Source organism: Pseudorasbora parva, chromosome 10 (assembly GCF_024679245.1).
Source record: "Pseudorasbora parva isolate DD20220531a chromosome 10, ASM2467924v1, whole genome shotgun sequence".
Taxonomy (NCBI): domain Eukaryota; kingdom Metazoa; phylum Chordata; class Actinopteri; order Cypriniformes; family Gobionidae; genus Pseudorasbora; species Pseudorasbora parva.
The window spans coordinates 32,326,060-32,347,346 of record NC_090181.1 but is presented as its reverse complement, the minus strand read 5'-3'; the positions used below and the strand labels follow the sequence as shown (position 1 = coordinate 32,347,346).

At 37.5% G+C, this 21,287-nt stretch overlaps 1 protein-coding gene across 2 annotated transcripts in view; it reads right to left on the bottom strand.

The window, feature by feature from the left end:
• The window catches only part of smyd3 (SET and MYND domain containing 3), a 286,640-nt gene that overhangs the window by 228,543 nt on the left and 36,810 nt on the right, over positions 1-21,287 (bottom strand). The window contains exons 2-4 of one of the 2 annotated variants that reach the window (XM_067455895.1): positions 13,842-13,905; positions 11,042-11,149; positions 10,847-10,904 (exon numbers count right to left, since the gene is read on the bottom strand). In XM_067455895.1, the coding sequence (XP_067311996.1) occupies positions 10,847-10,904; positions 11,042-11,149; positions 13,842-13,905 (230 nt within the window). The remainder of the gene's footprint in view (positions 1-10,846; positions 10,905-11,041; positions 11,150-13,841; positions 13,906-21,287) is intronic. The other variant, XM_067455896.1, reaches the window with a different exon arrangement.

The window sequence follows — 21,287 nt, the reverse complement described above, 5'->3', positions numbered from 1 at the left end:
TAAAAAAAGCATACAATGGTACATTTCTACAAAACACAGTATCAGCATGGTACATGTTCAAGACTGTGACAGTATCACGATACAAACACTATATTGCCAAGAGTTTGGGCCTTTACATGCACATGAACTTTAATGACATGTCATTTTTTAATCCATAGGGTTTAATATGGTGTTGGCCCAACCTCTGCTGCTATAACAGCTTCAACTCTTTTAAGAAGGCTTTCTACAAGGTTTAGTGTGTTTATAGGAATTTTTGACCATGAGGTCAGGGACTGGTGTTAGACGAGAAGGCTCCGCACTAATTCCTCCTAAAGGTGTTCTATCGAGTTGAGGTCAGGACTCAAGTTCCTCCACACCAAACTCACTCATCCATGTCTTCACGGTGCGCAGAACAGCAAGGGGTATTCGCCAATCTGTTCCCACAAAGTTGGGAGCAGGGAATTGGTCAAAATGTCTTGGTATGCTGAAGAATTAAGAGTTCCAAGCCCAACCCCTGAAAAACAACCACACACCCTTGGCACAATGCAGTCAGGCAAGTATAAATCTGCTGGCAAGCACCAAACCCAAACTCATCCATCAGATTGCCAGACAGAGAAGCATGATTGGTCACTCCAGAGAACACGTCTCCACTGCTCTAGAGTCAAGTCATGATGGTGTGCTTTACAGTACTGCAACCGATGCTTTGCATTGCACTTGGTGCTCGGCCATGAAAACCCATTCCATGAAGCTCTCTACGCACTGTTCTTGAGCTAATCTGAAGGACAAACAAAGTTTGGAGGTCTGTAGCTATTGACAAAATATCATAATTATTATAGTAAAAAATTATACTAACATGGTATATATTTAAAAAAACTAAAGGTAACTGCCATGGTATACATCCAGAAAACACGGAATATAACATACCAGTAATTTAGTTTGTATTAGTTAACAATGACAAAACTGTAAGTATTAATTTAAAGGAAGCTACATAAAGCTGGGGGAAAAAATAAATTATAAGTGTTGCCTTAGAAACTGACTGATATCAAATAAATAAAATGAAATACTAAAAACTCAAACTTAAACAGAAATTAATATAAATTAAAGCTAGATATAGTTAGCCTGACAAGCCAGACCCACATCAAGATGTTTGGTCTGGAAACTCACCATAGACAGGGCTCAGTCCGAGGGGCGGGATAAACGGTTGTCTTTCAAACTCCCTCTGCACGCGATAGGATAGCGCTACACCAACCGGAGCAACGAAGGTGAAGGGGAGCTCGCTGACTGATTAAACATTCGCCGTATCCGGTCGGCTAAACTCCGAACACATCTTCCCTTTTTAAGAATGACTTCAGTGCCGCTCTTTGTTCTTTTCTCAGAGGAAAGCTTAACTCCAAGTCTTCCGGAGGCGCGGGCAGAGCTGATTCGAAAGACCGCCACCGTTCGCCAGTTTCTGTGTTTACTAGAAGACTGTGTTACTAGAAGCACGCAAACGCAACTCGGCCGTCGTCATTATGGCCCTGCCCGCCGACTCTATAGCCTACCTACACGATGTGATTGGGCCGTCCAGATTCTGAGGAATACAGCCCAGATAGGAATTGAGAGTTGCTAGACCACACTTGCGGGCAAATTAAATTTGCTGCCGCTAGGGTGCGTCTAGATTTCTAGGCTAAGATATAGTATTAAGTATTAAAAACTAACTAAAATCACAAAAGTACATAAAATTACTAAAACTTTCATTTAAAATATATTCAATGAAAACTGAAAATACAAAAATAATAATAACAATAATTCAAAAATAGTAATAAATACTAAAATAATACTAAAATAACACTGGTTGGAAATGAATACCATGCAAATACATAAATACGGCATTAATAATATTGCATAGTAATCATGTAAGTATGTAATTACCATGTCCAAAAAAAAAAAAACATAATTAAAAAAAAACATAATTAGAGTCCCAAAGATCCACCTACAAAATGATTGTATTTTCACAGTAATTTCAATTCAAATGTATCAACCCTGTAGCTGTTTATAATTTACACTGGATGTAATAATTAATAATAGAAACAGGAACAGAATCAAATCTAATTAACCTGAAAAACTTCAAAAATAAATTGGTATATAGAAATACATAAAATAACATGCTAATATAAACAAAACTGAGAAGAACCAGGAAAAGGTTAATGATGATCAATAAGAGAGAAGCACAAAAGTGCTGAAACGCACAATAAGAAAAAAGAAGAGGATAAAAGGTGTGTGTGTGTGTGTGTGTGTGTGTGTGTGTGTGTGTGTGTGTGTGTGTGTGTGTGTGTGTGTGTGTGTGTGTGTGTGTGTGTGTGTGTGTGTGTGTGTGTGTGTGTGTGTGTGTGTGTGTGTGAGCCTGTTTATGTGGTTTATGAGGACACAAATTTGTATAACTACATGGGTATTACACTGGTATTACACTATAAATGTGGTTTATGAGGACATATCAAATGTCCTCATAATTCAAATGGCCTTAAAAACACACTAAATGATGTTTTTTTGAGAAAGTAAAAATGCAGAATGTTTCCTGTGATGGGTAGGTTTAGGGGCAGGGGCAGTGTAAGGGGATAGAAAATACGGTTTGTACAGTATAAAATCCATTACGCCTATGGAGAGTCCCTGTAAACCACATAGACCAAAATGTGTGTGTGTGTGTGTGTGTGTGTGTGTGTGTGTGTGTGTGTGTGTGTGTGTGTGTGTGTGTGTGTGTGTGTGTGTGTGTGTGTGTGTGTGTGTGTGTGTGTGTGTGTGTGTGTGTGTGTGTGTGTGTGTGTTTTGTTGTTACATTTTAGGTTCGTGCTTAGTTGCAGAAGATGTGTTAGGAAGTTGTTTACTGTGTGTGTGTACAGAGAGCTTTGCATTTCCAGACTGTACCATTAAAATGGGTGTCCGATAGTGTAGATTTTAGTGTCAATTCAGAAAGGTAGAAGACGTGCGTATGCGTGATTTATGTCAGCTTTGACAAACATATGGGCTTTTCCATTAACCCTCCTGCTCTGATCTACTTCCTTCAAACACACCATCAATGAACTTCAGTGTGTTCACTGCTGCTGCGGCAGACAGAGCGAACGTTTGAACAGAGCGGCAACAGCTCACGGCTCATATCTCTCACTCTCACACACGCATTCAGCATCTTAAACACAGACACACAAGGTAGTAAAACTCTGCAGATTCAACACATAAATCTGGTATGCCATCACCACGACTATAGTGCCTTTTATCATCTCCTTGAAAATTCTATCTCTGAAATACAGAACCAAATAATATTGTTTAGGCATTTTGGAGAAACTGAGATTATTAAAATCCATTCTTTGGACAATCACAATACATTTTTAGAAATTATAGATACTGTAGATTATAAAAACTAACAAATAGCAGGCCACATTAAACAAGCACCAGTGGGGTCTGAAACCTCTCCTGAGAAGAAAACAACAGGGCTGTATGGCAGACAGATCTACATGCTCCAGAAGCATGAAAGGTTGAACGTGTGCAGAATTATGAGTGTGAAGCCAGGTCTCCTTTAAGTGATGGTTCACCCCCCAAAAACATTTTTGGACCATTTACGGATCCTCAAGTTGTTTTAAACTCTTCTGTAAAGCATTTAAAAAAAACTTCTCCATACAATTAATGGGTTCATGACATTAGCATAACATTTTACTTGATCTGTTGACATATAAGAGGTCTTTGTACCTTAAATGTCCTCCTCATTAAAAACACTTGTCTGAATATGGTAGGATTTGTGATGTCACATGGGCAAATTTTTGACTACCCCCAGAGCAAGACATAGATGAATACATATACATAATTGCACAATTTTTGCTGAAAAATTAAACTATAATAGGTCTCAAATCTATTTTTTTCTACACTATATTGCGAAAAGTATTGGAAAACCCCTCAAAATCATTTATTTCAGGTGCTCCAATCACCTCAATGACAAAATGTGTATAAAAGCAAGCACCTAGGCATGCAGATTGCTTCTACAAACATTTATGAAAGAAGGGGTCGCTCTCAGGAGCTCAGTGAATTCAAGCATGATACCGTGATCCATTTGTAAAATTTAATCACGACCAAATATTCCACAGTCAACTGTTTATAATAAATTATAACAACGGTATTATAACAAAGTGGAAGCAATTGGGAACAACAGCAACTTAACCACGAAGTGGTAGGCAATGTAAAATCACAAGCGGGGTCAGTGCATGCTGAGGCGCACAGTGCACAGAAGTCGCCAACTTTCTGCAGAGTCAATAGCTACAGACCTCCAAACTTCATGCAGCTGAGCAGCCGCATCCAAGCCTTACATCAAGTAGAATTCAAAGCATCGGATGCAGTGGTGTGAAGCACGCCGCCGCTGGACTAGAGCAGTGGAGAGTTCTCTGGAGTGATCTAATGGACGAGTCTGGGTTTGGCAGTTGCCAAGAGAACGGTACTTGCCTGGATCCATTGTGCCAAGTGTAAAGTTTGATGGAGGGTAGATAGGAGGGTGTGGGGTTGTTTTTCAGGGGTTGGGCTTTTCAGGGGTAAGAAACTTTTAATGCTTCAGCATACCAAAACATTTTGGACAATTTCATGCTCCCAGAAGAAGAAGAAGAAATGTTTCTTGAGCACCAAAATTGGCATATGTCACACTGAAGACTGGAGAAATGATTCTTTGTCATTACAGGAATAAATGTTAAAATATTATTACAAGTTTCTATTTTTATATACTTCATAATATAGCTGTCACATGTCCAGTCTTCGTCTCCTGTGTTCTTCCTTGTGTTCTTCCTTGTTTCAGTTTTGTCACATGTTTCTTTATTCTAGTTTTCCCGCCACAGTCAGTCCCAGCGTGTATTAAGTTTTGTTAGCTGTGTCCCGTCATCTGTGTCACCTGTTCGCCCTTGTTAGTCTGTCATCAGTGTTGGTATTTAAGGTCCTAGTTTTCACTCTGTCTTGGTCCGGTCTTGATGTTATCACCATTGAGGTTCTCTGAGTTTTTGGTAAAGTCTTAATGTTTCCTGGAAATCCAGTTTGTAAATAAAGATCGTTTGTGTTTGGAAGTCTTACACTCTCCTTCGTCTTGGCATCTACACACCTCGTAACAATAGCTGTACTTACAGCAAAACTATACTTCTCTGTATTTTTAATCAAAAAGAAATCTGACCAGAATTTTTTGATCAGTAGTGTAAGCTACAATGGAAATGTATATTCTGAATAAATTCTCTCTCTATCACGCTCTGAAAGTGCAACTAAATAATTGTATTTAATGAAAGATCCACAGTGGCTACAACATACATTTCTATTTGGGCATAATTTGCCCCGGTTGTGATGATTTCTTCTCTTAAATGTGTTCAATGAAAATGCAAATTCGCAATTTAGATGATAATGTATAAGTAATGACATCAATGTACCATGACCACTCATAATTGACATAAAAGCTGTTGTATTAATTTTGGGGTGAATGATTCCTTTAATTTCTGCTATTTTGCATGTCTCATTTGCTACCATTAAATGGTAATATGTACAGATGAACAGGATTAAATAGGCTACTCGGCTCTTAGCCACTGAAAAACCCATTGTTCGACCACTAGCTGAAATCACTCTGACACATGAAGGAAAGAAATCAAATGAAATGCTCTTCTGTTTATCTAAAGAAACTGCAAAATGCACAGCTGCAATGAGGAGCTGATGGATTTCCTGAAATAATACATGAGCCGATGAGGCTTTCATTTTGAGGTGAGAGCGAGAGCCGTTAGTGTGATGATGAAGCACAAGTTCAGATGAGGTGCTGACTGCTTCCATAAGGACCATCAGCGGGATTACCTCTCTAATGGCTGCACATTACTTATGACTGAATAGGAAAGAATCGGGCCAAAGAAAAGTCAGAGGCTCTTTGTGACAAAATAGCCAATTACTTTTGTAAAGCCAGGGGCCGCAGGCAGGTTTCACAGAGGGTCTGTACCATTCAGAAAGAGGAGAACATTCATAATGTTATAATAACTCCTGCCAGATTTTGACATTTATTCACCTTTCATCATAGGAAATCTAATCTTTTAACTTTGCCACCCATTTTTGCCTTTATTCTGTATATAACTTTTAATAAGCAAAAGTCAAATGTGTAATATGACAATGGACATTGTTCATTTCTGTGAAGTCTGAAAGGCAACTTCTAATGCCCTAGATTTCAATAGTGAGTTTTTGGACAATATCAGCACAGATCTTTAGCATAAATACATTGAAGTGACTTACCATTAAGTAAATTATGCACAGTCATGCATAATGCTGGATTACTGGATTACTGGATTGCTGGATTAAATTTGGCAGAGGTTTTGTTTTTTAAGACTATGGGTTCGAAAACCATTATAGCATACCTATATAACTTAAAGTTAGTACATGACAGACAAATCAGAAAAGCTCTAGAATTTCCTTACCGAAAAACCTAAGGTGGTTTGGTCTTAACTTGTCTGGTTTAAGACGTTCTCCCAGAGCAGCCAATCAGATTTTGCAGATTTTTCAACAGTAAGATATTTGTAAAATACCATTTTAAGATTATTAAGATTTGCTATATTGTTTTTATGTATTATTATTGGTTTTATTATTATTTATTAAAATATGTATTAAAATTTGTGGCATCACTTATCAATATATATTTTTTTACTTTAGCTATATGGTATTTTTCAAACTTTTGGATGGAACTGTATGCAGAGTTCTCACTCTTTCATGAGCACCAGATACAACACTGTCAAAAAAAAAAAATTGGTTTAACTTAAACAAGTAAGTAACCTGGTTGCCTTAAAATTTTGAGTTCATTGAAATAATGAAATATAAGTTCTACAATGAAGGAATTTTTTTTAATAAATAGAAACTCTCTTCACTTGTATAATACATCTGTGATGCTAACATACACCCATTTCTAATGGGTGAAGCCTTGGCCTGGAAGAGGTCATCAGGTGGTCCCCAACCTTCACTAGGTGTTTCGACAGCTAACCACAACACCCTCCAGTTGGTTGGTCTGCAGTCACTGCTCCTCTCCTCCAGGCTTCCAGCGTTTGTCCTCTCTCTTGTGCCAGAGCCAACAAGAGACTCTTTCTTCCCCCAGCCTACGGACGGCTGCTTTCCTCAAGTAGCCTCTCAGTCCAACCTTCGTCAACAGATTCCACACAGATTGAGCTGGGAATCCTCGACATCCGACTTCCACCGTCATCAGCCATGTTGTCCACCCCTTGTCCCGGCTGTCTTGGACAAGTTGCTGGTATTTGGCTCTTTTCCTCTCTGCAGCTTCCTCACAGCCCTCCTCCAACTGCACCGTCAACTACACCGGGATAATCTTCTTTCCCTCCGGAGACCACATGATGATATCTGGCCTTAGAGTTGTGGACAGTACCGCCTCGGGGAACTGGAGTTTCCTCCCGAGATCATCCTCCATTTCCCATCTCTGGGCTGACTGCAGGAGATTCTGCCTGGCTAGGCTGTCTGAGACAGGTCTTTGGCCCTCTTTCACAAAGGTGATGGTGTTCAGCAGTGGTCTTACTTTGGCTCGTTGTTTCTTCCTCCTTTCTTGCTCCAAGATGTCTGCGAGCACTGCCAACACCTTGTCATGGCGCCACCTGTATCTCCCCTGTGTCAATGCGATCTTACACCCTGCCATAATGTGTGCCATTGTTCCTTTCCCACCACACAACCCGCAGTGTGGATTTTGCGTACAGACGACATCGTCAAAATGGTGAATTTTACACAGATCCACGAAAATGACTAAAAGCACTGCATTATGCATGCCAGGCCATTAGTTGGCATTGTCACTTTGTAAAGAAACACTATTCCCCTGCGCACATATGCATTCTTCTACACACTTAAATGTATCTAATATGATAAACAGAGCTGCATTACCTCAAAATCATAACCGGAAGAGCGGATTAGTGCACGTGCCCGGCGACTGTGTCCCATCCCGTCATAATAAAAGTCCCGGTATTCACGAGGCGGGTATTTGTTTAACAATCACTCCAGCAGCCGTGCTCACAACACTCGGTCCTGCTCTGCTTTACACTATAGTAATGTTAATAACCGCATCCATGAACATGATTTCTGCCTGAGTCCTATTTTCCACCGGCTGTGAGGTCGACATGAGTGAAGACCACATGAAGACCACATGTCCCAAGATACTACGCTCAAACTTTGTATCATCAAACTACGCTTTTGTTTTGAATAGGCGCCCTCTAGTGGACGGAAAGTTGCATAGTGCTAAAACAGCAGTTATGGGGGCATAACATAAAGGGTGTCTTTGTGCCTCTTAACAGGTATAAAATGCAATTAAAATGTCTGTCCAACATGAACAGGTCCCTCACATGACAACGAGATGCATTTAGCCACTTAGCCACAGTTAAAATTCACCTGTTTTAGATGGCTAGCTGTATCTTGTGCTGAAGTCCCGCGCGAACTCGGTTGTAGCCGGAAAAAGGCAAATAGTCCAGTTGGGAAGAGCGTTGTGTGTATGAAGGGACTCTGCTCATCGGCTCATCGGTTCTCAGTATTGAACGTGTCCGAAAGAAACAATTTTTGATTCTCTACTGCTGATCCGAGGAGCACTGCTCGTTCAGTTACACCTGTATGCTCAGTATCAGCTGCTCGTGAGTTCATCAGATCTCTCAGCAAAACATGACTCAGTTCAGTGAATGGTTGGAGTTACAACATATAATTCAAGACATTAGTTTATTTATATTCAGAGGGACTGTCACTCATGTCAGAAAGTGAGCAACTAAAGTAACTTGTGTGATCAGCACTGATTTGAGACGCAATCCATTTAGAACGATTCAGTCCGATTTGCTGAACTGGCTCGCCCGGTTCACTAAAAACAATGGGTGAAAAAGAACGATTTGTTCGTGAACCGGACATCACTAGAGTGATGATCCGATCGGGCTCCCAAGTGAAGAAGAAATGGTTCGCACTTGTGCCTTTCCGAATTGTGGCAACAGAATGTGAAAATTTGCAGCAAACGCTTTGACAAGGATGACTAACTTACACAGACACAACACAGCGGGGCCGGTTGAAGAAAAATGCCATTCCGTGGTCGCAGACGGTTGCAACCACTGTGGAGGTAATGTAAACTTTATTTATCCTTCCATTTGGGCACACACGGCTTGAGGAAAGATGTGCAGCAATAAAAAAATCATGCTTTACACACACAACCCTCTTCCCAACTGGATTGTTGCCTTTTTTTGGGGGCTACAACTGCGTTCCAACGGGACTTCAGTACGAGATACAGCTAGTCGTCTAAAACACTGTTTAGATTAATTTAAACAATGGCTAAGTGGCTAAACGCATCTCGTTGTCATGTAAGGGCCCTGTTCATGTTGGACAGACGTTTTAATCATATTTTCTGTCTATTAAGAGGCACAAAGACACAAAACTGTCGTTTTAGCTGAGTGGGGGCTCTGGGCATTAAAGGGATTGTTCACGTTAAAATGAAAATTCTGTCATCCTTTACTCACCCTTAAGTTGTTTCAAACCTGTATGAATTTCTTTCTTCAGCTGAACACAAGGGAATATATTTGGAAGAAAGTCAGTAACCAAACAGTTAACTGGAGCCATTGACTTCCATAGTATTTTTTTTTTTCCTACTATGGAAGTCAATGGCTCCAGTTAACTGTTTGGTTACTGACATTCTTCAAAATATATTCCCTTGTGTTTAACTGAAGAAAGAAATTCATACAGGTTTGAAATAACTTGAGGGTGAGTAAAGGATGACAGAATTTTAATTTTTAAGTGAACAATCCCTTCAACTGTAATAGCTCCGTGTTGCAAGGACCAATCCGTTTTGTGTGTGTGTGTTTTTTATAGTTACTACTCACAAAGGTATAACGATCAAGATAAACTTAAAAATTCCCCGGAGTTGTCTTTTAACTGAAGAAGAAAAACGGATAAATTCTGTAGCCCCGCCCAGCGATTCACACAAGACATGTAATAGATAAATAACATCAGCATACGTGGAGCTAAACCGGAGTTACCAAGCAATAAAAATGCTGCATAAGCTTCCTTTGGATTCCAATATTAGCAATTCATGGTTGAACTTTATTTTTAATAAATATCCAGCTCCACGGGTAAGACATTGTGCGTTTGTTCCTTCTTTTCACGTGGATTAGTTTGTAAACAAGAGACTGGGTTTGCTGACAGAATGAAAAAAACGATGCTGTGCCTTCTATATTAGATCCACAAGGAATGATGCAACACACTTATGTGAGTTAAAAACGTTTTTTTTATTTTTTATATGTGATATTATTGCATTGGTACAGATTGTTTGATACTGATTATGTATATGTGTGTAACTAAACATAACATAATTAATTGTGGGTGGGTGAAAGATAAATTATTGTTTTTGTTTTTTTTATACAGACATTTAGCGACCCCTGTGGGTGAATCTTTCTGACTGCCATTTTTCCACACGTTTTCAAAACAATTCCCCACGTGTACTGACGGGGGAGCCGAAGCTCATTAAATATGCAAAACTGATATCCAATCATAGCAGTGGGCGTTTACTTCCCAGTCTTCAATACGACATGCTCATAAAAACTGAACATTTCAGGAGCTAGGCTCAAAACCAGGTTAGAAAATAGCCTTTAACTTATTCGTGATGTTTTTGAATGTCATACGTAGACCTCAGACAACAGCATAATTTATTTATTTATTTTTTAAGCCAGTTCACGACCTCGTTAAGGGTTAATGCGTAGGCATCCTGTTTATGCAACACATATGCTTTTATTAAACATATTGGTTCAGTTCTGAATGCTGATCAACACAGCATTCCAGTCAAGCTAAAATATACAACATTGAAACAACCAGAGCAAATACAAATCAAACAGGAGCTTACGTGACTGGTGTTCAGCTATCGAGTACAGCTCCTCTTGGTCACTTTTTGATTGGCTGAGCTGTGGAGAGAGACAGAAAGGGTGTAACAATATCAAGCCCTGTGGCTGAACACCAGCTGTGAAAGTTTTAAATGCAAAACATGCTTTGAACGGGTTTGAAGTGGCCCTAATGTGGCAGGTGTTTTGATGTCACATACTAGTTTGAAAATGATCCTTGCAACCAGGCGGACGGAGTCGGTGGGGATTCTTGGCTGGAGGCGCTGAAGGCTTTTGCATTCTCTCTTGTGATCGGGCCATGCTAGTTTCTGAAAGGGGAAGATGAGGATAAATAATAAATAGAAAATATCTCACAAACATATATGATGAAGTTCCACATCTTCAATCAGAGCTCAGATCTTGTCCAACGTGCTTGCTGTGTGGTCTCCCTTTAGAGGGAATTATGATGAAAGACCGCCCTACAATTAAAAAAAGACAAAGACAAACTTGACAATCTTGAGTGCCTGGAGAGAACAACGCTGGTTTGACACTGACAGCTTTGCTATTTTAAAGCAGCGTGCTATCTAGTTTTGAGATGCTGGATGTTCTTGAACTGTAAAGACTTCTGCAGAGCATCTGACAGACACATTAAAGGGATATTTCACCCCAAAAATGTAATTCTGTCATGATTTACTCCTTATGTCATTCCAAACCTGCATAATTTTCTTTCTTCTGTGTTTAGTAGAAATGCCATGCTGCTCTTTTAGATAATATAAACCTGAATGAGGAAGGACACATTCAAAGTCCAAAATTTAAGTTATAGAAGTAGCCTACTGAATATGTCTCTTCTGAAGCTATACAATGGCTTTGTGTGAGGAACTGAACAATATTTAAGCTGCTATTGACTGAAAATCCTGATTTTGAATGACTTAAAGTTAAGTACAGTGGGGCAAAAAAGTATTTAGTCAGCCACCAATTGTGCAAATTCACCCACCTAAAAAGATGAGAGAGGCCTGTAATTTTCATCATAGGCACACTACAACTATGAGAGACAGAATGAGAAAAAAACATCCAGAAAATCACTATCTGATTTTTAAAGAATTTATTTGCAAATTATGGTGAAAAATAAGTATTTGTCAATAACAAAAGTTCATCTCAATACTTTGTTATATACTCTTTGTTGGAAATGACAGAGGTCAAACGTAAGTCGCCACAAGCTTTTTACACACCAAAGATTTTCTATGGGGTTGAGATCTGGAGACTGGCTAGGCCACTCCAGAACCGGGCGGTGTGTTTGGGATCATTGTCATGCTGAAAGACCCAGCCACATTTCATCTTCAATGCCCTTGCTGATGGAAGAAAGTTTTTACTTTCTTTTAAGTCTCACGATACATGACTCTATTAATTCTTTCGTTTATACAGATCAGTCATCCTGGTCCCTTTGCAGAAAAACAGCCCCAAAGCATGATTTTTCCACCCCAATGCTTCATAGTAGGTATGGTGCAAATCAGCATTCTTTCTCCTTCAAAAAGTTGGGTTTTAACAAAAAAGTTATATTCTGGTTTCATCTGGCCATATGGCATTCTCCCAATCCTCTTCTGGGTCATCCAAATGCTCTCTAGCAAACTTCACATGGGCATGGGCATGTACTGGCTTAAGCAGGGGGACATGTCTGGCACTGCAGGATTTGAATCCCTGGAGGCGTAGTGTGTTACTGATGGTAGCCTTTGTTACTTTGGTCTCAGCTCTCTACAGGTCATTTATTAGGTCCCCCCATGTGGTTCTAGGATTTTTGCTCACCGTTCTTGTGATCCTTTTGAGCTCACAGGGGTGAGATCTTGCGTGGAGCCCCAGATCAAGGAAGATTATCAGTGGTCTTTTATGTCTTCCATTTTCTAATAATTGCTCCCACAGTTGATTTTTTCATACCAAGTGTGGTATTAAGTGACACTCATAATTTCTCCTATTTTCACTTTAAAAAAAAATAGGCTAGTGGAAATTCCAATTGGCTAGTAACTTTAGAAAGTTACCAGCCACATTGGCTGGTGATCAAAAAAGGTAATTTAGAACCCTGGTTGTATCGACTAGTTTGCCGCTGTTTCCTTGAGAAAGCAGGTTTTAAACATTATGAGACGTGAGCAGACAATAACATAATTGTCATTTCTGCTTAAACTATCCCTTTAAGTGCTGTTAAATGATAATAAAAGTAATATTGGGAAATAATCTGAATGTAGAACGTGTTTCACAGGTGTATGGCTTCAACCACCAAATACTTCTGATGAGAAGTCACACTGGACACTATTTATACATTGGAGTTTCCGATAACCGCCGTCTCATAAGCATTTATACAACAACCTGGAGAATTTTAATGACCATATATTGCCTTTCAGTGACTGACTTCATATCTCTTGGACAGGCAACAATAGAAATAATAAGCACAAATCTTGCTAATTTGAAATATATTTTTATAAAATAATAAAATAAACATAAAACAAAACAAAATTACATTTAAATAAATAAATAAATAAAACAAAAATAAAATAAAATATAAACAAAATTAAATTAAAAATAGAAGATAATATAAGAGAATAAAAATAAAAAACAAATAAAAAACAAAGCAAAGCAAACAAAAACAAAAACAAAAACAATAAAGTGAAGTGAAGTGAAGTGAAGTGAAGTGAAGTGAAGTGAAGTGAAGTGAAGTGAAGTGAAGTGAAGTGAAGTAATAAAGGTGCCCTATAGGATAATCTATGGTGTTTTCCTCACCTGTTTTATTCTCTAAGCAGTTTGGAATATAAATTAATGTGAAATTCAACAATGAAATTAAATGAAATAAAAAGTAATGAATTTAACACATTTATAAAGGCTGCTGATAAGACTAGAATCTCATTTTGCATTTGTCAATTATTTAAGTGTAAAAATTTAAGTAGGAAAAAAAAACTAATCTTTAAATGTAAAATTGCATCACAAACTTGTTTGTAAGCTCTGACGATTAGGAAAGTGTGTGTGAAGGGCTCTTACCTGACACTGAACGCTGCAGTATCGCGCCGTCTTACATTGAGAACATCTCGATAGACTTTCACCTCTGTTAAGAATAAATGATACAGAATCAACATCAGCTTCAGTGCAGTTTAGTGCATTTCTCAAGAAATGACATCCTCAGGCCGAAGAGGAGAAAGTCTGCTTTGATTTACAAGGCTTATAATGAAGCATTCCTGCCCTGACTAAACATCTTTTTCTTTAAAATTATACGTCTAATAACCACCTTTGCTTTGGAGTTTAGGCTATAACTTTTAAGCTCCAAGTGAGGAATGTGGTTTACATGCAGAGATCAGATGTATGGGAGAGCCCGAACACAAAAGGTCACGTTATCTTTATGAAATGTCAAGCTATCCGTTTAAAAATGTGTTTAACTGGCCTATGTTGTGTTTAAACACGCATGAGAGTCATAAGTCAGGCAAATTGCAAACTTAGTACATACATGGCTATGTCAGAAGTCTCTGCTTTATTTGTTAGTCAAAATAAGTTCAATTGATTGGTTGGTCAAGAGTTCTTTTCACAAGATTCTTTTAAACATTTCTACCAAGCAAACCAAATAATGCATAAAGGAAGCAAGTGATAACTTAATAAATGTGACCCCCCCCCCTCTCTCTCTCTACCCTTGTCTATTTCACTCCTTCCTGAGTGAACATAATCACAGGGAGTTTAGTACGAGATACCACCAGATCCATCTTCTTGCCACCCTGTTATCTGGAGGTAGTCTGATTTTTGAGCATGCAGGCCCTTGACAAATCACTTTGTGCTTTTTTTAAGTGTCACTGAAAACTGAAAAGAGTCAAATTATAGTGCAGGCCTGAGAGCTACATGAATGGACCCTCTGGCCCCTTCCTATATCGTTCATTCTAGGCAGGCTAACATGAACATTGACATAAAAATAAAAAATACCTAATGTATTGCAAAAGGGAGATAAAAAAAAAAGCAATATAAAACTGCATGAAAATGTGTATGGGAAATATGAAAATAATGACATGTTCATAACACAATGACACAAAGTAATGACACAAAAAAGCAAAGAGAATGAGAAAATATTCACCGGTTCAATAGTCTGGAGCCAATTTCCCCAACTTTTTTTCATTTAGGAACAATGCTTTAAATTGATCAAACGTGACGGTAAAGACATTTATGTTGTAAAGCTTTACATTTCAAATAAATTGTTGCTTTTTAACTTTTTATTCACCAACAAATCCTGAAAACAAAATCAGTTTGCACAAAAAAACAACTCTCTTGGATCATGTGTCACTGAAGACTAAAGTACACTGTAAAAAAAAAAAAAAAAAAACCTGTAAAAAAAACATAGCCAAACTGTAAAAAAAAACAGTAATTTCTTATCCTATAATTACAGTTTATTACTGTTATTCTACACAAAAATCTCCTTTTAATACAATGAAATCTTTTACTTTTAACATACTTTAATTGTTAAAACACAGTCATACACCTCTAAAACAGAACAATTATCTTTAAAGAATGATAAAAAAAAAGTTTAAGTACAGATAACAACATGTATGTGAGTGTGTGAGTATATATATACACTGTAAAAAAAAACTGTTAAAAAAACGGTTATTTTCTGCTAAGAAAGAAACCAAGTTGATCAAGTTTTCAGCCTCATAAACTCTAATAAATCAATATTATTATTTCTGATTATTTCAATATTATATTTGTTGCAGTAGAGCAGACCTTCTGAACTTGAAATACATTATTGGGGGGAGTGTTTTACCACACACAGGCATCAAGAATCAGCATGTGAATTTCAACAATGGTGACATGCTTCATGCCGCAATGCATGCTGGGAGCCAATGTAGTATTAAAATGAGTGCTCTCAGCAAGCATTGTGGCATGAAGCATGTCACCATTGTTGAGATTCATATGCTGATTCTAGATGTCTGTCTGTGTCTAAAAAAAGTTCCCACAATGTATTTAAAAATCAAAATTCAGAATGACTGATCTGCTGCTGCTGCTGCAAAAAAAACTTTGGTGGTAAATATAATACACCATTATTAAAAAAAAAAAATCATTTTAATCATGAATAAAGTAGTCAACTACTGTTCTCTAGATCCCTTGATCATTGGTTACAGCATTATTTGCAACAAATTATGTTTTGTTTAACACGGTTACAAACTCATACAATTTGCTAAGACTCAAACTGCCCAACTAAAGGAAACACTCATCACCAAAATGGTAACCAAACATTTTCAATAAAAAAGTCTACTTCTGAACCTGTTCATTCTTAATAAGAACTTCTGTTTCCAAAAAAAACACAAAATCCTGAATTTTCTCAACTACAAAAGATTTGTTACAGATTAGTAGCATCTCTCCAGAAAACAAATAATGTCACGTTGACTCAACTAAACATTTTTTTGTGTGTCACAGACAACTTATTTTCAGTTTGTGTAACTGTTATTTACCAAAGTTGAGTCAACAAGAAAAAGCTAGGGGAAATTAGTACTAAGATTTTTTTTTGTTGTATGAGATTTATAGAGTATGGATTTTTGGATTTTTTTTGTCTTCTCAACTTTTTTCAATTTGTGTTTTTTACAATGTGTGATATTTTGATGAACCAACACAACAAATTTAGTCATTTCAACTTTTTTCAAGTTGTGTTTTTTACAGTGTATATACACATACATATACCCACAGCATTTGCAACTCAATTCGGAAACCCATAAAATGCACATGAATAATAGACGTGGTTAGGAAATTTAGGGGAGAATTAGTCAGTGCAAAAAAAAAAAAAAAAATTAGCTTTCTTTTTTTTTTTGCAAGACAAAGTTAAAAGATACGTTGAAAACCTACAGATACTATTATTTAGCCTAAAAAACTCGCTTTAACAAGCACATTATCTTGTTAATGTGTTAAACAAGACAATAAACATTAAAAATCTTGAATGGCTGCTGATTTCTACATTCATTTCCTTGTTCCTATTTTTACAGAAAAAAATCTGTAAAAATACAAAATTACATAATCAAACTTATGCAAAAACACAGAAATTTCCTCATAAAAAAAACAGAAATTTCATGTAATACCAAAATACAAGCAGTTCCTGTAAATTGAATAGTCAAAAATTAAATTACAGCAAATATCTGTAAAACAACAGGTATTTCACTGTATAATGAAAAAACAGGAAAATCCTGTAAAAAATACAGACCATTACCTGTAAAATTACTTCTTTTTTTTACAGTGTATGATGCTGAAAATACAGCTTTTATATTACTTCAATAAATTAGATGTTAAAAATAAAATAGAAAACAAATCTTTTAAATCATAATATTATTATTATTTCACAATTTTACTGTTTTTACTGTATTTTTGATCAAATAAATGCAGACTCAGATAGCATAAGAGACATATTTCAACAAAAATGTATACAATGAACACATAAAACAGTCTAGGCCGCTTTTAAATGGGATAATCTAATGTGTTGACATCCACAAAACAATCTTTGAATGCTTTCTAACATCGTGCCATCATCACCAGAACCCTTATGAGACCCAGAGCAGTGGAGGAATCTTTGATGATTCGGTGGGTTTTTCTGCTAATTCAACTTTAAAAGAAAGAACTGCATCGCATTATGAAAAAAAAAAAAACTAAATATGCAGAGACACAAACAAAAAGGAACACGCTCAAATAAAGATGTTATCAGAACAACAATCACGCAATGCCAAATCCAAGGTCACGTTATGAAAATAAATCATTCAGGCTTGTGTGTATTAGAGATTCTGAACGGATGGCTCCATTTAATTTCAACAAAAACAGGTAAAAATAAGTCAGGTGTAAAAGGAGGTGCATTTTGACCTCTTATTTTGAAAGGCGAAAACAACTCTGTGACATCTTTGTACTCCATCACTTTCATCTCTACAAGGTATTATATAAAGCATTTGTCCAAATTAGAGTTTTCCAATGAAATAGCGCTGGTGCTCCCAACAAAGTTAGGAGCACCAAGCAAAAATTTAGGAGCACTACTCGAAAACTATTATATGCTGTATATAAATTAAAGTAACACTCCACCATTTTTAGAAATAGGGCTTATTCAACTTCTTTCCTACATTTAGATATGTGGGCAAATGCATTTTTGTCTCAATGCATACATTGTTTTAGTTTGGTAGGGTCACAATGTGTTGCGTGATATCTCTGCACCCAAGTAGCAGTGCTTCGTCTGTGCTTCCCCATAACATAGTCCCAAGTCAATATCGGCCTAGGAAATCGCCTAGTCTTAATCCGCATCGATATTTGTACTATAATAGCACAGGCCACAAGATGTCTGTAGCCATTTAAGCTTAGAGCAACACTGCAATCATGAGGAAAAGAAAAGGCAATGAAGAGAGTCAGTTTTCTTCAGCGACACTTTCATATTAACCCCTAGCCCAATTGAATATTGTTATTTTTCTTTCTATATTTCGAGCATCGCGAATAGTGCTGTGTCTGGTTTTTCCTCAGATTTTCTCCTCTTTGCAACCGTCTTCAGTGTCCCATCTCTGGCATGTGTTAAAGCGTGCCACACAAATCCTGAAAAGTGAAGCCAAAGCATCTTGATCGCCCCCAGGTGATTGGTCCCAGTATAAATCATAAACCACACCCTCTCCATATAATGTAATGGGACGTGGAACACCCTAACCAATCCAATTACACTTTAAATAATTTTTTTTCCAAAGATGGTTTCTGTCATTTTAAGACGTTTTTAATCACGCTGATGTACGTGTTCATTTTTTAAATAAGTGTGGTTTTAGTTAGTTAGTTGATGCTATAAAAACAGGGGTGTGAGTCTGACGTTATGATTGACCACTGACCATTTGATACTTCAGGAGTGTGAGAGAGGATTTGTTCTCGTGGCTCTACTTCCTGCTCTCTACTATGCAGACTTGGGTCCCAAATTAGCACAAGATGTCAGCGCCATATTCTGACATTGGCAGCTTCACTTTTCTTCAGTGGAAGATAGTGAAGGGGCGTCGTCCATATTTTTTTACGACGTTAACAGACTAATATTTTCGCACAAATTACTGTGGCAAGCAGCGGGGCGAGGGACCGTGAGAATGGCCCGGTGACGAGTGCTAATGAGCACCAGCTGCGCGCCTTCGTCTCGCGGCCAAAGACGGGAGCATAAAAGGAGGAGCGAAGGCAGTGGAAGACAAGAGAGGACCAGGCCTGGATTTTATGTTATGTTTTGTTTACGTTCTATTGTGTGTTTGTGTGTGCAGGCAGTCGTCCGTGAGGGGCTGCCCATGTCTTATTGTGTGTGTGTGTGCGGGCAGTCGTCCATGAGGGGCTGCCCGCGTTACTTTTGTTTTGTTTATTTATTTAAATTAAAGTTTGTTGAATGTTCGCCGGTTCCCACCTCCTTCCTCCCATCAAAGAACCTTGTTACAATTACATTTCGGAAAATGATTGCAATGCACTTTTTGTTCAAGTACGGAATAGAGATAAGCCAGAATGAAACTACAAACTATTCACGCGTGTGTTTGAAGCACACACCGGCAGTTTCCGATTCTGGTCGACCAGAGAGTATCTAAAAAAATGGTTGCTAGCACCACAACAATTATTTGCATTAGCACAAATTCTACACAAATAAAAGTTGAGGACACAAATTACATTTTGGGATCATATGCGGCCAAAAGGGTTGCAATTTCAATCCTTGGGGCTTCATTGGCTGCCAGCAAACAATGTCTACTTAAACCCTTACTCAAACACTGTTCATGTTGCTGACATGTTGAGAAGACTCTTTTCTTTGCTGTGAAAAAAAAATTCACCTTCCATGAGCTTCCAAAATATGAGGACTCAGACTCCACTTGGCCATTGTTACTTTTCGTATCACTGTGTATTAAAGGGGTACTTCAGTGCTAGAAAGATGAATCTGTTTTTAAACTGGGTCATTAATGTAGTAGAAATGTCAAATTATTTTTGAATTTGGTACCTTCTAGACTGAGAAAAGACCAAATGTATTTTTGTCTCATGGGGATGAAAGACAACAATTCCCAGAATGCTTTGCTGCCCTGAGGTAAACACGTCCACGCTCACGGCATATACAGTCGTGGTCAAAATTGTTGGTACCCCTGGTAAATATGATCAAATATGGCTGTAAAAAAATAATCTGCATTGTTTATCCTTTTAATCTTTTATTCAAAAAATTCACAAAAATCCAACCTTTCATTTAAGTAAAATAATTGAAAATGGCGAGTAAATCACATTATGAAATAAATGCTTTTCTCTAAAACACATTGGCCACAATTGTTGGTACTTCTAGAATTTTAAAAGAGTAAAATATCTCTAAAGTATATTTACATTAATATTTAATTTTGTTGGCACACCAAGGTGACAAGGAACATGAAATTGTCCAGCTAGGATGTCTTGTTTCACAGGAGTATAGATATAAGGAGGCATAAAAGCCAAATTCCCTTAATCATTTATCATAATGAGTAAAACCAAAAAATATAGTTCTGATGTGCAGCAAAAGATTGTTGAGCTTCACAAAATAGACGGAGGCTGTAGGAAAATAGCTAAAGCGTTAAAAATCCCCATTTCAACCATCAGGGAAATAATTAAGAAGCTCCATTTGACTAAAGATGTTACAAATCTGCCTGAAAGAGGACGTGTGTGTGTGTGTATTGTCCTAATGCACGGCGAGGAGGAACGTTTGAGTGCACAAAGACTCTCAAAGGATCACAAATGGAGAATCGCAGAGATTAGTTGAGTCTTGGGGTAAGAAAGCCTAAAAAAAATTCAAACAACCCCTACATCCCCACATGTTGTTTGGGAGGGATTCAGGAAAAATCCTCCTCGCTCATCCAGAAACAAACTCCAGCACATTCAGTTGTCAGACACGACTGGAAAGTCAAAAGGGACCTGGTTCTGTGGTCAGTAGGGTTGTGCCGATAGACGATAGTATCGTATATCGACGATTGGCAGAGAGATCGCCGAAAGCTGAAGCTGTTGGCGATTTCAAGGCGATATTTGGCTCGCTCCCCATGAATATAATAAATAAATAAAAATCATTATTAAATGAAAATATTATGATCATAGTTATTATTATTATTATCATCATCATTACATTAATTGTAGCCTACTTATTCTGCTTAGCCTTACTATTCACATCAACATCAAAGCGCGTGGTGTTGCACTCACAGGCTATGTGCCGCATATACTGCGAGTGCAACACCACACGCTTTTAAAATGTAAAAATGAGTTACTCTTCAGTGAAAAAATGTTTTTTTAAAGACTAAAAAACTACGTAGTTTCAGAATTTAATTGCAAGGTGATCAACCTAGCCCTATATTCACAAATTCACATAAGCCACGGCGAAAACGGCATCATCATCATCAGGCTAAAGCATTTTTTTTCATAAATGTACATTTATTTTATACTTATAATAATACAATAACAAATTGCTATATTATAATTATAGGCTATAGCCTATAAATT